The sequence below is a fragment of the Daldinia vernicosa genome, assembly GCF_022497035.1.
Source record: "Daldinia vernicosa strain CBS 139.73 unplaced genomic scaffold F5Y00scaffold_64, whole genome shotgun sequence".
Lineage (NCBI taxonomy): Eukaryota > Fungi > Ascomycota > Sordariomycetes > Xylariales > Hypoxylaceae > Daldinia > Daldinia vernicosa.
Genome location: NW_025953980.1, coordinates 41,501 through 56,711, shown reverse-complemented (window position 1 = coordinate 56,711; position 15,211 = coordinate 41,501). Strand labels below are relative to the sequence as shown.

Here is a 15,211-nt window from a genome sequence, read left to right as displayed (position 1 = left end):
GCCTGCACTACCTCTCTAGAAGGAGCTCAGTAAGCAGCTCACCCGGTCTTCGTATGTCATACAGCCGGCGTACGAGGTGTTCCACACACCTGCCTGCATTCTCGTCTCCACCCCCGAGTTGATTAGTAGATGACGCCCCCGAATGCAACGCACGCCAGGCCCTGCTGAATCATTCCCATGATAGAATTTTTTAATTTATGAGTAAGAGGTTACAAATGAGAGATGCTTCAATTGTTTCCGTGTTTAGATAGATATGGATTTGCTGTATGGTAGTAATATCTCCCTCGCAAACCCGTTTATCATCGAACCCTTATTTAACCCAATTTGATATGTATATTCAAGTAAGGATCATCGTTTGTAGGATAGCATCGTACCTATAGAAAGACGGCCTATTTGGCGATTTTTATACCTTCACTTGACTTAGTCATCCAGTTTAATAGAGTTATAAATAAACCCCTGAATCCCTTTATTTATACTAGTTACATACCTCGGTAACAAAGGCCTCTCGCCGCCTTCGGTCTCCGATAGCCTCTGAACCCTATCAACGTTGTTTTTTAGCCAATACTTAAGGCACTGAATAGCTTCAAAGGCGTTGATTCTAGACGAGACCGAAAATAAAAAGAAGTGGCTTCACTATACGAGGACAAGCAAGGGCTTACCGCTAGAATATGTATTTAAAAATGCTGCTGGCGTCATCCCTATACCAGAGGGCTTATCTACATCCCAGTTTACAGCGGAGTCTCGCAAGGGAATTACCAGCACCTATTATAATATAATGTATATGAGCCCCATTGTCAACCTCTAGGAATAACGATAATGATATCTTTAATGTCAGAATGGCGATCTAAACCCATTATTAAAGGCACATATTGCTATCGAGAATTTGTTATCAACTGATGAATCAACATGGCGGAATACGAACAGTTGCTCGAGCAGAGCATCTGGGATATAACACGGGACCATGTGACCTTTCCAGATCCCAGACAAATTAAGTTATCATATGAACGAGCACGCACGATATGCCGACACAGTGGTATGTATCAATCGAGTTTCAAGGTTTGTAATAAGCTAATCACCCGCTTGTATATAGGTATGACAGTAGATGACATTCTGAACTTGAGGCCTAGGTTCTGGGAGTTCCACCGTCACTGTGAGTCAGTACGATAAAGAGAAGTATCGACATATATAGATTTACCTAACCATCGTGCAGTTGTTACAACTAAGGACTATTCGGTAACAACCACGCTCGCTATACACTGGAACCTCTGTATAGGAACCATTGCCAAGTTTGCCCATGGTCGAAAAGATCTCCAACCTTTACTCCAAGATCTGCTGAGCTTTAATGTGTGCGGCGAGTATCTTCTCACGGAGATCGGCCACGGCCTTGACGCGCGTAATCTAGAGACGACGGCAACATTGAAACCAGATGGCTCATTCGAGCTTCACACCCCTAATAAGGCTGCCGCTAAGGCTATGCCACCGACTACACCATGGGCTGGTGTGCCTCGGGTTGGGGTGGTATTTGCGAGGCTCCTCTCCAATGATGTCGATTGCGGCGTCAAGCCGTTCATTGTCAAACTCTGTGACGCAACCCAGATGTGTCCCGGGGTTATCTCCCGTCCCCTTCCAGTTCGCAACGGTGCACGAGCGCTGGATCATTCAATCACGACATTCAACCATGTCCAGTTGCCTCCGGGCTCGCTGCTCGGACCAGCGGAGCTGGCATCTAAGCCGCGCATTGATTTCCTTACGCAAATCTGGAGAGTCTCCGTCGGGACCCTGTCTCTTTCTCTGCTAAACATTCCTGCTCTTCGCCAAAGCGCCTTCATCGCCGGTACCTATAGTATTCGTCGGCATGTGGGCTCTAACGTCGGCAGTGTGACAGTGCCTATAATCAGCTTCGCAACACAGTACAGGCCAGTCTTGGCGGCGCTTGTTCAAGCCTCCGCGTTCGATGCTTTCGCAGACGATGCCATCAAGACCTTTTGTGATGATTCTCTCGCCCTGCAAGTCCGCCACGCTGTAGCTTCTTGTTTCAAGGCCACCGTCACGCTAGGAACCCAAACCACGCTCACTGAACTTGCGGATCGCTGTGGATGGCAAGGGTTGTTCGCGTATAATCGCATCATTGAATCGGCGCAATCCCTGCGGGGAAATTCTATCGCCGAGGGTGATTATACCGTCCTGTGCATACGTAAGTGTACCCTATATATGACTCCTTTGGGAATTGGCTGCTAACATACTTCTGTTCTGCCTTGACAAGGCCTCGTGTCTGAGGTGCTACTTGGTCGTTACAAGCTCCCAGAGTCAAAGATGAAAGACTGCCGTCTCGCGAAGCATGAAGCTGGGGTCTGGCGAGAGGCCCAGGAGATGATGACCTCGTTAGTTGTCAATGGACATCGCGACGACGCTTACAACACCTACATATTACCCCGCTCCCGCGCCCTCGTCGAGGCTACAGGTCATAGAATGGCCTATGAAGCGGCGTTTACGGGAGGAAAATGTACACCAGAAGTGCTAGCTCTCTTTGAGTCCATATGCGTCATGTCCGACTTGAGTTGGTACTGCGAGTACGAAGAAGTTAGTAGAAAAGTTCTTCTTTCCGAAGATGCCAGGGCTGCCGAAGCTCTGTTGCCCCAACTCGTGACCCTCTTGCAGGAGACCAAGGCGCAGCCGTGGACTACAGCCCCTATTTTGGAAGAAAAGAAGTGGGATGAATTTCTTCGAATTCTGCCAGCTTTTCAACATGCCGCAAGGGATCTAGAAAAGGCAAGTCTCTAGGTAGTTTTACTAAGACGGTCTTAAAATTCTTCAATATTTACGATATTCATCCGTCTTAGATTCATTCCACGCTTAGTGATATAGACTACTATATTTCATTGAACATATTTAGCTGCTCTCTTATTATTAATGGTAATTTATTACTAAGGGCTGATGATTGTGTATCTAGTCGCTAGGTATAAAATACATCAATGCCTCAGTTGGCACCGGTTGCACATTTCGAAGCAAGGCTATGAATATTTCGATTAGAAAGTATAGATAAAAGAAAAAAAAATGGATATCAGCAGGCCAGGATAGGTGTTCCCCATGAGCGAATCCGTGTATTACCCATCCAGATTAAGTACGGTGTTGGTAGTCAAGACAATCCCTTGTTAAGTACCTAGGTAGGTAGTAATATAAGTGCTCATTATCTATCTCAAGATGATATTTTATCTTATACTCACATTTTAGTCATAATTTAACTACTTTATATTTCTGTCATATTAAATCATTGAATTACCTTAGTGATAATGTCTTGTTTTGAATCACATTCGTCATTAATTAGCATATTGCCCAGACTTGGTCAGCCCCTATTGGCTTGCGTATACGACGAAATAGATGAATAATTGAGTAAAGAAACAGCTGTGGAATATCACCTTGCAACATCCAATAGGTTATGTGGGTGAAATTTACCATTGCTGGGTGCAGAAACAATGGATATTTACCTCTCTGGTCAAACACTAGTAGAATCCTAAACTACCAAGCCATCCTCCACACCCGGTATTTTGCCACACAGAAGATAAACTTATAAGTCCAAATAATAACCGGTATTTTCCTAGACAGAAGTTAAACTTATAAGTCTAAAGAAAAGTAGGGGTTTTAACAAATGGTAAATGGCCGTGTTGGAACGGCCTAGCGAATTATTCATAAACCTCCGCCATACCTAAGAACTACTCTACTGCATACCTATGCAATATCCTTATGAAACATCGTTAGGGCCTGGGGTTCGATTCCTCAGACGGCCACTTCAACACGCCTTTTTTTTTTTTTTTTTTTTTTTTTCCTTTTCAACACCTACCCCAACCACTACGCCAGCGTTTGGTGCCCGCCCGCGCAAGCGAGTACGGGGGAAAGGGGGAGAAAAGGGGGTCGGCACCATTTTATAACCAAAAGGATATTAAAAGCAAGGTTCAAGTACGCATTCCCGACAACATATATCTTGGATTATTTCTCTATAGTTCAATTTTCCGACTCAAGTGGATATCCTATTATGTTTTGAAGCCAATGCAACACTAATTCTAAGCCGAAAATCTTTTATATATAGACGTCAAGCAACCGTAACAGGTAGTCAAGATGTCCTCAAATTTATGATACAGTCTTGGGAGTAATATGCCGCCCACGTGTCAAGAAAAGCGAACATATTGTGTAAAGCGCACCAGCCGCGATGATCATTGCCCATACGTCACCGATGACAGACACAATGACATCGATACATTGAGCTCGGATTTCAGGAGCAGCATTTGTCAAGACTTCGCTCTTGGCTCCAGCAATAGCAGCTTGGATCTCGCTCTTCGTGTAGCCCGGTCCCAGCACCTGTTGGATCCCATCATATGCTTTAGTCTGGAATATCGCACTGGCTATCGCCAATCCAATAAGACCACTGGCACCTTGAGAGATATTGAGGAACTGAATGACGTCGGATGCCCTACTTGGCTCCACTAAAACATTGCCTACGGCATAGACAGCTTGACTTGTCGTCATACCCAAGCCGACGAGAACCGTATAACCGGCGATGTTCGCGTTTGACGTGTTGACAGTTACTGTAAACATTGTTGCTCCACCAGCAGTCATAAGGAGACCGCTGACAGTAAACCATACCATATGATGCCCAACTTTTCTCATGAGCGCACCGCAGAGCAGGATTGAAAACACATAGCAGCAAACGTACGGGAGCAGTCTCACAGCAGCCCCAGTACCGGTAAGCCCATAGACAAACAAGTAGTACAGCGGAATGTAGTAAACGGCAACGAATACAGCAGCTCCGCCACAAGCCATGATGATGAAGAGAAGAACCAACTGGGGATTCCGTAAGAAATCACAGGGGAATAGTCGGTCGGTCTTGTTCGTGAAGATGGCGCGGGCTTGGGATACGCCGAAAGCAATACCGCAGACACCAAAAACGACGAACAAGGCGATAATACGACCATCACTCCATTCCCATATGGCACCACCGAAGGTAAAAGCAACTGTGAAGCAGCAATACATGCCAGCGTTGAGGATAATCCCCAACCAATCCAGAGTCTTCACTTTGTCGGATAGAGCTGTCTCTGGCTTGCGTGGGATGGATGGGAGCAGAAAGAGGTAGATCGGAGCCATGACGGCAAAGATGCATAGGTTAAGATAGAATGCCTGGAGATGTATTAGCAACGTAGGTAGGCTTAACTGATAATTATCATTTAACTTAGGTAATGCTTACCCATCTCCAAGTGGCAGGGCTGTCAGCTAGAAGACCGCCAACAATAGGCCCAAGAATACACCCAACGCCGTAGACGAAGCCGATGAGCCCTACATAGAAACCGTGTTCCTTTGGTGAGCTCAAAGCAGTACAGATGTTCAATGTTCTATGTAATCATTAGTAAATTGACTTGATTCGACTTGTTGATGAGTATGTCCTTACCCAAGGTACATGCCCGCTCCGCCAGCACCGGCCCAGACACGGCCTACGATCATGGCATTCATATTCGGCGCACCTCCACAGAGGGCACTAGCCGCGGCAAAATTGGTCAGGCAGCCGATGAAAATCCACTTATTATCGAAAAGACCGTAGGCTTTTCCGAGCGGCAAGATCATCACGGCGGAACCGAGCGTAAACCCCACGCCGAGCCATCCCAGCTGCGCAACATTGCTGTAAGTCTCCGAGACCGCACCCTGGATATCGGCAACGATGGTGGAGTCAAGGCCGTAGAGGATATTTGCCGAAAAGATGGCGATGCAGATGAGAAGCCATCGTATACCTCGAATAGTGCGTTCCTGTACCTCCCCGCTGCCTTCGCTGTCGCTCGAGCTGGACGAAGGCTGTTCCTTTTCCTTAGTATCGATCTCGGCACTGCTGCGCTTCTCGATGTCTTGGCTGTAGTCCGCCATTGGTGCGATAGTAAGGCACCGAAAAGGGGCTGAGTATATAAGGCTTGCCGGATGGAACTAGTGTTGGACGCGGTGGTGGAACGAGAGGAAATACAATTCAGGGTCCGGTGCTGAAAGGTCTTTTATTCTCAACTCAGAACATTTTGATATCATGATTGTCACCCTGAACTTGATCCGTCTATTTCGGGCTTAAGGAGTTTAATTCAAAGTCTTTTCTATTATTATGCTGCAATTGAGATTCCGTGTTGTATAACCATCAGTTATTGCCTTGGCGCGTCGTTGAACTGTCCGTATTGCGTCCCTGAATGGACTTTGCCTAAGGCTGTCATCTGGTCATGGTTGCTTATGCCATGAATCCATTACCAAAAGGAGACAGAGAAGGCTTCTGATTGGCCCGATGAAAAAAGGCGTGGTCGGAGTTCTCCTTTCGGATGCTGACTCAGGAAACTTGAAGCGGTAAATATGCCATATCTCCTTTTGGAAATATATCACATCTATGCCTAATGTTTCTCAGCTCTGACTCCTTGAATGAAAACGTCAGAAAATTCTCAGAAGCTCCAGATCCTTCCTATGATATCATTATAAACTCCATAGGCGTTTCGGTGTTAAGCTTATAGCCTTGCATCAATACGTATTAATCATACCCTTAGCGTTACTTCGACCTCACTTCTCAGCTCGCATAGCTGCAGATCGCTCGTTTCCGTGAAGTATTCTCCTGCTATTCGTGCATACGGTTCGGAGTAGCTCAGCTCCGCCAACTCATTTTGTTTTTTTTTTCAAAATATTACCTGCCTATTTCCTCCTTGTAGACATAGATAAAAACATCCGCCTACCTCCCCTACTCTTGAATTCAAACCACCTACACCATACACATGCTATCTCGCGACATGTAGTGTACCTATGTATGTGTCCTAAGGCCGAGAATCCCAAATTGCCTAGGTAGGGATCCGGAGTGACTCCACTAAGCCAAGCCCGGCTACCCGCCGCTACTTGGTCTTTTAGATCTGATCCTGTAAGTAGCTTATCTTCTACGGCTGATCCTAAATTGATCGGATCTTAATGGAGAAGCGTTTAAACATTTTCTTCCGATATGCTATTCCGTATGGGGCCGCGTAAGCGCTAACATAAGATCCCAGTTTAAATCTTGAGAGATAACTAACTATATCTCTCCCGGAATCCTTCAACTAGGCGGTCCTAGGCAAAGGCGCAGGGAAGCCCCCTGGATCATCGAGCAGGCCTATGTATGCGACAGGGGAAACAGTTCCTGAATCAGCTTACCTGGACGGCGACGACAAAGATGAGGGGTGATCCCCCGTCCATGATATTGTACCACGCGGGCGTATCAAAGGATCGTACACCTTTTGTGTACTTTACTACGCAAGTCCAGCTCCTATCATAGCTGTCCCTCCATCTCCAGAAGCCAAATACGAAATACCTTAGGTATATCACATCATATTACGGAACATCCTGCGCTACGGGACGAAGCGGCGGCCCGCATACCCGTGAACATGGACGTGGCTCAGTACGCTGCTGATCACGTGTATGCGTATAAGAGAATGTTGATATTCAAACTTGATGCGAAATACGGATGAGGATGCGAAATACGGAGGAGAGACGATGGCGGTGTATGGCCTCCGCAGCATTGATCGTCTGGGACTCTATCCGAATGCGATTCCGATGGAGAGCCATATGTACAAAACTCCAGTATCCACAAGAATACCGATTTTGACAGCTTGGCTTGAGACTACCGATGCATGCGAGCTGCGGCAGAATATGGGACCACTAAATTAGCAGCGGCTATGGCGACAAGGATCCCCCCGGACAATTCCTCTTGCGGCGTATGATTGCGTATATCGACACTGTCATTGCGGCTTTATTCACTAAACATCGCTAATGAGATCTCTCCCAGCACGCTAAACGAGTTTTCAATCATGAAGAAACACCTAAATTGCTCGTGGTGCGAAGTTAACCATCCATAATGGCGCCATTAGAGTTAAGTCTCGAAATATATCACACGAGAGCTTTGCTAAGCACTCATTTAGCCACGCGTGACTATCGTAACCGCAAATCTACTGATGAAAATGTGATAGGAGAAGATAGAGAAGAAGAAAAAAAGAAAAAAGCCAATCAGAAAATGTTCTAAAGGGCGAGTATTTCGTGAGGCTTGTGTTTCTCATGAAATGAATAATTCGTTATTATACGGAACTTATATGGAACTTATATACTCTAGGCACAATTCTCATGTTCTAGTACGTACTTGCGTATATCAAAAAGAAATACGGACCCCAAACAACACCTGCGTATGACATTCTCTTCATTTTCCCTGAAGGGGTTCAAGCAGCCCCGAAATTGTACCCCCACTCATCCGGCACATTGCCCATGGCAGACCAAAACATCTCCAAGCCAGTGGACGAGTCTATAGAAAATGCCGTGTCCATAGCCATTACGTTCTGCATCGCCACGTGGTCTTCGTTCGTATGCATCATCATTGGACCGCTGCTCTCTATGAGCCCTGCTCCCACCACGTGGTCTGGTACCTGCATCTGGCCGTCAGCCGTTCTGGAAGCGAGGAAGTCAGCCTTAGTTGTGAGATCCCGCATCACAGCCGCCGCACTGTTAGCAGCCGCGAAACTGCGCCCGAATATCTCAAACACGGCCACGGCCCGCTCCACAGCCTGGCGCACAATGCCCGCAATGTCAGAATTAGGATGCGCAAGGAGATATCCAGCCATTGTAACGGCGGCATTCCATTGCCATTGGAAGGCTTCGAGCCAGCCACATAGGATATCAGTCTCGGACAGTATCTGATGCATAATATGCGTTATTGCCATACCATGGTTGACGGCCGAGTTAGCATGTGACTGGGTTACCGGTGTTGGGGGCGGCGGTGAAGAGGATGGGGTTGGGGATGTTGATGGGAATGCTATGAACGGCCGATAGAGGTTCATAGATAGGTGGTGATATAATAACTCTAGGAGTAGGCGCTGTCGCTGTAGCCAGAGAGGAGCGAACCGTTCAACGATCAAAGGGGATTGGTCTGTCGAAAAAGCGACGCCAGCCCCGACACGTTTTGTCTTAAGCGCATCGGGAACAGCAACGGTCCATGTATCCAAGGTTTTCATTATCGTTGCGAGATAATCGGCATATCGTTCCAGAGCTTCTAGGTCGTCGTAGATGATAGTACCTTTCTCACCAGTGTAGATCTCCGAATACTTATCGTACAGTGCCGTATGGACGGCACGCGCGGCTAGGATCAGCTTCGTGTTGTATAAATTGTAACTGAGCCACGTGACGTTCTCTCCAAGCGGTGCAAAGTCGGATCCCGCTAGCATTGCAACGTTATGGTCGTCGCTAGGCAGGCTACACAGGGTCGTAGATAAACTTAGCGAGAAAGGCCGGCCTAGTTTCATGCCAGTCTTACTCTCAGCCATGTAAAGCGACCAATAGAGACGCTTGCGCATTTCTCTTTCAGCAAGTGGCAGGGTCTCAGGCGGCTCAAAATGCAGTCCAAGCATCTGCGCAGTACGAACAGCGAGAGCAAGGGTGCTGTGCGCCATGTTCTGGAATGAGGCGCAGCATAGATAGACGACAGAGAGAAGCTGACATTGTAGCGTGCTTATTGTCGGACTTTCCAACTCGCTTGTCAAAAGGCTCTGACATCTCCGATAATACCAACGTCCGGCGATAGTCGGGTCATCGGCGTCCACGTCAGATGAGACCCTTGCGCCGCGTGGTATCCCGGCCACTATGGAGTTTTAAGGTAAGCAGCTATTCCTGGGTATGTATATCTAGCATAAATAGGACGACGGGTTAGGGCGATGAGATTCTTGGGTAGGATTCGTACCTACGCCCAATATGACAGGGGGATGTGATTAAGGAGTACCTATGTAGTGAAAAGCACTTACTGCCATATTGCATACACAAAGCGATGACAATATCCACTAGGGCTGAAGGTTTCCGGGGTTTACCGGGGGTCACCCATAATGACTTGTAGTGTTTTTTGAAATCGAGCTCATTGAGGACGAGCAGGGAGCTGTGAAAAGATTGCCAAAATAGGTCCAGGAAATACTCCTCTTGGGTTGGTGTAAGAAATTCGCCAGAAGAGGTTCCCTTGTTAGGTTCCTGAGATGATAGCTCTTGGTCGTCCGATGGATTGCTGCAATTGGGAGTCGGGAATGATTTAGCGACCGAATTGAGTTGGATCTGTTCATCCAGATGTAGCTGCTGAAATACGGCTGTAAGGTAGCTGTTCATGCGGCTGATAAAGTAGAAGAGCGACGACGGCCCGTACCACGTTTTCTGACGCGAGTGGGCTGTGCTAGTCTCGATGCCATCCCAAGATTTCTTCGTGCTTGTGGATTCCCACATGTAGTTAAGATCCACAGGCGACGATGCTTTAGTTGAGGATGAGCGACTGGCATTATTGGCTGCATTATTTTCCTCCTTGAGCTGTTCTTCTAACTCAGTGACTTGTTGCTTCAGTCGGTCAATCTCACTATTAAATCTCAGCATCTCATCATCTAAGCATTCTCGGGGTTCACATAAGGTGGCACAGCCAGGCAGACTTACCGGTACGCGTGTGCTAAAGTACGGGCCTCGTTTGAGGCTTTGTTGCTACATTGCCATCCTCTGCTTCGGCAATTCTTGCATGGGAGGTTGTTGTCGCACTTGACTCGGTGTACTCGACACCTGTTGGATATCCATTAGGAGACTTTGAACTCTTTGAACTCTTTAAACTCTTTAAGCTCTTTAAACTTGGATAAGATAACTACCTCCTAGGAGGTAGGTAGCTACCTATATTGGTGTAGCTTCAGATGCGGCACATAAGAAGAAAAGACAACAACAACAACAAAATAAAATAAAATATTAGGTACTTACCAGTCGCAAGCCCGAGCGACTTGTGGCCGCTTTGGCCTTGGTGGAGCACGAACCGAGGTCCCGGCCGGTTCGGACGAGGGTGACACTAAGGTTCCTCCCGTATGCCCACTCTTATTACTCCCAGTTAGTGACTGAGGCGTTCCCACGAATGTGGTAAACATTAAGCGTAGCGTCGACTCTCTGTTGCTGGTTTCTGTGATACTATGTTATCGATCCAATCGGTATTTTTATTTTTTATTTTTTTTTCCCCTGGACCAACTCAGGTACCAGTATTCAGTCAGCTGACAGAAATTGCCAATATAGAGCTACAATTTGATTATAGGTTAGGTACTATGTAAAGAATTGTAAAGGGAATCAACCGCTATGGGAAAATAGACAAAGTGGGGACTCCGAATTGGATACTCCGAAGGTGTAAAGTGAGGTTTGGTGGAAGAACATGTCATGTACCCAAATGAGGAGCGAGTCACGGTATTTGCAAAAACTGTGAACCGGAGGCTGTGGCGACCGGTCACCACGGTATTCGGTTTACTAAGTTGGTACATATTAGTACATGTAAGATAAACGAAATCCCTTCCGTGCTTATTTATGCATGTAGGCGGCGTTGAAAAAAAAGAAAAGAGGAAGACCAAACAATTCCGCCTTGTTATTGTGAATTTTTGGTTTGATTAATAATCTAGTTAAATACCAATCCGTATTTTAATGTTTTCTTTTAATCGCAACAACGTAAAATTGACTTGACACCTAAAAGAAGCAACTTTCATAATTATTTAATTGAGGATTAAAAGCTAAGTGAGCAGCAATGTTAACTAAATATATAGAGTGCTCAATATATATGAAGGTAGCCAGGTAGGTATGTAGGTAGGTATTTATAAAGATAATAACATAATGCATAAAACCGCATCATCAGCTCCTCACTGCAGATATGCCCTATGCCCTACCGGTAAGTAAGACCCAGGCTGTTGGTTGCACGGCATTTTCAGCTTGCTTACGGGTTCTTTATCATTTTCATCACACACCACACATACCCATACCCATACCCATACCCACACACCCCCCCACGCGCCTAAGATCCTTCGCATGGCCCTGACGTCGTTCCTAGATAGCTCGGAAATGCAAGCTGTATGTACATCTATCGATCATCTACAATTACCCATGGTCCATGGAACGGATCTGCCATAATCCTTGAATAGCACAGTAAGTATCAGGGTCAACTAGCTGACATCAGTTACGATGGTAAGCGAGATAACTTTCCAAGAGGACGCCGTTTCGGAACCTCCTTTTGGACTTTATTCAACATCAACGCTTGAAATCAAACGATATAGCCATGATCTCGTCGACTAGAGCTCACCAAAGCTGAATCCTTCCGAGTGAAGGATCCAGGGGAAGTTATGGCTTCTTGGTAATCTCGATCACCGTCGTGCGAGCGAATACGGGCGCCTGGCCATAGCCTACCAAGTATGGAGTATCGAGTATGGCTATGGTGATTTTGGCTCCAGTCTGGGCAGGCTGCCAAAACATATAAAACAAGCCGATGATGTCGATCCCATCGCAAAAATTTTAGAAGCCAGTCTCGCCAGCAAGCCCTTCGCCAATCATTGATTCCCCAGCTTCGACTGCTCGACTTCTCGTCTTAGGTGCCTAGTCATCTGTTAGTTTTGTATACCTACCAAACCGCGATGGCTTGGGTAGCAAAGACGGCATGTGCCGTCGTGGCTTTGGCTGCTATTGCGCAGACCACACCTTTGGATAATCATATTCAAGCTCGCCGTCTATTAGGTTCTTCTTTCGGTATGCCAGGCGACGACGCTACCTATGACTATGTTGTCGTCGGGGGTGGAAACGCCGGTTTAGCTCTTGCCACGCGCCTCGTCGAACAGAAGGCCGGTACGGTTGCAGTTATCGAAGCTGGGTCATTTTTTGAGATCGACAATAGCAACCTCAGTCAAGTACCAGCTCAAGCTGGTGCTTTTGCTGGAAAGGGTGATCATGACTGGCAGCCTTTGATCGACTGGGGCTACATGACAGCTCCTCAAGCTGTAAGTTTCAATGATCCCTCTTCGATATTTCCTCATGCTAACAAGCCATAGGGTGCAAATAATGATTCGATCCATTATGCGCGTGGCAAAGGACTCGGTGGTTGCTCATCTAGAAACTATAGTACGTATCTCAATAAGCGTCCAATGGATGGTCACTAACTCAATCTTAAACAGTGGTGTACCAGAGAGGAACCAAGTCATCCTATAGCATGTGGGCCGATCAAGTGGGAGATGATAGTTACCAGTGGGACAATTTCTCGCCGTACTTCCAGAAGAGCGTTAACTTCACCGGCCCGAACATGGAACTGAGGTCTTCCAACTCGACACCTGAGTATGATATAAACGCTTTCAGCACTAGCGACGGACCACTTTCTGTGACCTTCGCCAACTATGCGCAAGCCTTTGGAACTTGGGCCCAAAAGGGTCTCGAGCAGATCGGTCTCTCCGTGATTCCCGGTTTCCAAAGCGGTTCTCTCCTCGGCCAATCATACAGCATGTTCACCATCAACCCACAAACCGGAGTCAGAGACTCATCAGAAACATCTTTCCTTCAGAAGGCACTTAATTATCCCGAATACACAGTATATCAGTCAGCAATGGCAAAGAAGATTGTTTTCGACGGAACTAAGGCGACAGGCGTACTAGTTGACACAGAAGGTTTCGAATATACTATATCCGCCAGGAAAGAAGTCATCCTTTCGGCCGGTGTGTTCGGTTCGCCTCAACTACTGCAAGCTTCCGGAGTTGGCCCCGAAGATCTCCTTAAAGAGCTAGGCATTCCAGTTGTAGCTAACCGACCGGGCGTTGGCGAGAACATGCAAGACCACCTCTACTTTGGCGTTACTCACGCGGTTAATGCTCCCACAATTTCCAGTCTATCCAACCCGGCTTTCGCTGCTGCCGCCGCCGCCGAGTTCAACGAACGCGGAGGCGGCATGTACTCTAACCCCACGACCGACACTTTCGGATGGGAAAAGGTCCCCGAGCCTCTCCGCTCCGGAATTTCTAACAGCACCCTGGGCGTATTGAACAGCTACCCTGAAGACTGGCCTGAGCTCGAATATGTTTCCCTTGGTGCTTATATTGGCGACCAAGAAGACTCGCGACACGGTTCCCCCACCGATGGCCGCAACTATGCTTCAATGGTCGTCGTGCTCATCACGCCGCAGTCCCGAGGTACCGTTAAGATCACTTCGCCTGATACTAGCGTCCAGCCGGAAATCAACCCGAACTTCCTTGTCAACCGCGCAGATCAGGAGGTAGTAATCGCAGGATTCAAGCGCGCCCGTGAATTCTGGAACACAGACGCCATGTCCAACTTTTCTATCGCCGACGAGGTTTACCCTGGTCTCGACGTCAAGACAGACAGCCAGATCCTAGAAGTTATTAAGAAGAGTTATAACACTATCTATCACGGCGCGTGTACTTGCGCCATGGGTCCCGAGGACAACGAGATGTCGGTCGTAGATAATACGGCAAAGGTTATCGGTGTTCAAAACTTGCGAGTTGTCGATGCATCCGCTTTCCCTCTTCTGCCTCCCGGTCACCCGATGGCAACCATCTGTAAGTCACAACTATTTGCAAACAACGTTGAAAAGTTGGATCAGCGCTAACAAGTCACCAGATGCCCTCGCTGAAAAGATCGCTTGTGACATATCAGGCAACTGCTAATAGCAACAACATTACAACCTAATACTTAGGACAACTGTATTACTACAACTTCATTTGTGTTCAAATTTACTTCGCTGTATATCTAGATAGATATTTGTTAGATATTTTAGACTTAGAATGTTCACACGTTCAAAGAAATTGAGGAAGCTTTAAGAATGGGAAACGTCTTCGTAAATGCGCTAGTGACCGCCGTTAATTTATGGCATTATAATATTCTTAAATAACTTAAGGATATCTAGATCCTAATGTGTTATCATAATTGCTTATTCAAAGGGTTAGGTATTGGATTGATATTTGACACTAGTAGTACTACTGTTGATCGTATTTCAAACAACTATTAAAGTACCAAACCCCAATGCTATAAATACTAGATTATCGTTGGTTACCTATGATTACTGAATTTGAATATTCTTCGGTGGTTCCTGATCGTAATCATTGTGATATTCACTCTAATCGTGGCTCACGTGGGGGGTTTTGGTAGTAATTCCTGCAAGGGACATACCGTATGACTGCATTTACATACCACGTGCTATTTAAGTATCGGTCGCAGTCATACTTCTTACATACCTGTACATGAGCATATGCAGTCATACTACGATGCTATTTCGATGTGGGATGAGATAAGAACCCCAGCATGTATAGTTGAAGGTGATCTGACTAATACAATTGCAATATTATAGCTGGGTATTATTCTTAAAAGGAAGTTTATAAATATGCAATAA

The 15,211-nt window shown here is 46.5% G+C and overlaps 4 protein-coding genes across 4 annotated transcripts; 2 read left to right on the top strand and 2 right to left on the bottom strand.

Annotated features, from left to right (window-relative positions):
* Nucleotides 1–906: 906 nt before the first annotated feature.
* Nucleotides 907–2,885, top strand: F5Y00DRAFT_273425 (putative acyl-CoA oxidase; the record flags this gene model as incomplete). The annotated part of the gene is made up of 4 exons (XM_048013175.1): nt 907–1,033; nt 1,091–1,150; nt 1,211–2,194; nt 2,264–2,885. 4 exons carry the CDS (start codon nt 907–909, stop codon nt 2,779–2,781), a joined length of 1,689 nt encoding a protein of 562 aa, XP_047860874.1. The 3' UTR covers nt 2,782–2,885.
* A 1,140-nt stretch (nt 2,886–4,025) lies between these two features.
* F5Y00DRAFT_184437 (MFS general substrate transporter) lies at nt 4,026–6,418 on the bottom strand. Its single transcript, XM_048005062.1, has 3 exons — nt 5,438–6,418; nt 5,237–5,381; nt 4,026–5,169 (listed from the first exon to the last, which is right to left on the bottom strand). Exons 1-3 carry the CDS (start codon nt 5,902–5,904, stop codon nt 4,126–4,128), a joined length of 1,656 nt encoding a protein of 551 aa, XP_047860873.1. The 5' UTR covers nt 5,905–6,418; the 3' UTR covers nt 4,026–4,125.
* A 1,548-nt stretch (nt 6,419–7,966) lies between these two features.
* Nucleotides 7,967–11,083, bottom strand: F5Y00DRAFT_184393 (fungal-specific transcription factor domain-containing protein). The gene is made up of 4 exons (XM_048005061.1): nt 10,783–11,083; nt 10,474–10,593; nt 9,810–10,399; nt 7,967–9,649 (listed from the first exon to the last, which is right to left on the bottom strand). Exons 1-4 carry the CDS (start codon nt 10,941–10,943, stop codon nt 8,238–8,240), a joined length of 2,283 nt encoding a protein of 760 aa, XP_047860872.1. The 5' UTR covers nt 10,944–11,083; the 3' UTR covers nt 7,967–8,237.
* A 1,062-nt stretch (nt 11,084–12,145) lies between these two features.
* Nucleotides 12,146–14,643, top strand: F5Y00DRAFT_184374 (putative GMC oxidoreductase). Its single transcript, XM_048005059.1, has 4 exons — nt 12,146–12,818; nt 12,870–12,939; nt 12,993–14,381; nt 14,443–14,643. Exons 1-4 carry the CDS (start codon nt 12,459–12,461, stop codon nt 14,487–14,489), a joined length of 1,866 nt encoding a protein of 621 aa, XP_047860871.1. The 5' UTR covers nt 12,146–12,458; the 3' UTR covers nt 14,490–14,643.
* Nucleotides 14,644–15,211: the final 568 nt, after the last annotated feature.

Coding starts and splice junctions, on each gene's coding strand:
- F5Y00DRAFT_184437 (XM_048005062.1), bottom strand. CDS start 5,904: ATGGCGGACTACAGCCAAGACATCGAGAAGCGCAGCAGTGCCGAGATC. Junction 5,382..5,437: donor GGAGCGGGCATGTACCTTGG/GTAAGGACATAC, acceptor ATGATTACATAG/AACATTGAACATCTGTACTG. Junction 5,170..5,236: donor GCCCTGCCACTTGGAGATGG/GTAAGCATTACC, acceptor ATACATCTCCAG/GCATTCTATCTTAACCTATG.
- F5Y00DRAFT_184393 (XM_048005061.1), bottom strand. CDS start 10,943: ATGTTTACCACATTCGTGGGAACGCCTCAGTCACTAACTGGGAGTAAT. Junction 10,400..10,473: donor ACTTTAGCACACGCGTACCG/GTAAGTCTGCCT, acceptor GAGATTTAATAG/TGAGATTGACCGACTGAAGC. Junction 9,650..9,809: donor TTTGTGTATGCAATATGGCA/GTAAGTGCTTTT, acceptor AAAACTCCATAG/TGGCCGGGATACCACGCGGC.
- F5Y00DRAFT_184374 (XM_048005059.1), top strand. CDS start 12,459: ATGGCTTGGGTAGCAAAGACGGCATGTGCCGTCGTGGCTTTGGCTGCT. Junction 12,819..12,869: donor ACATGACAGCTCCTCAAGCT/GTAAGTTTCAAT, acceptor AACAAGCCATAG/GGTGCAAATAATGATTCGAT. Junction 12,940..12,992: donor TTGCTCATCTAGAAACTATA/GTACGTATCTCA, acceptor AATCTTAAACAG/TGGTGTACCAGAGAGGAACC.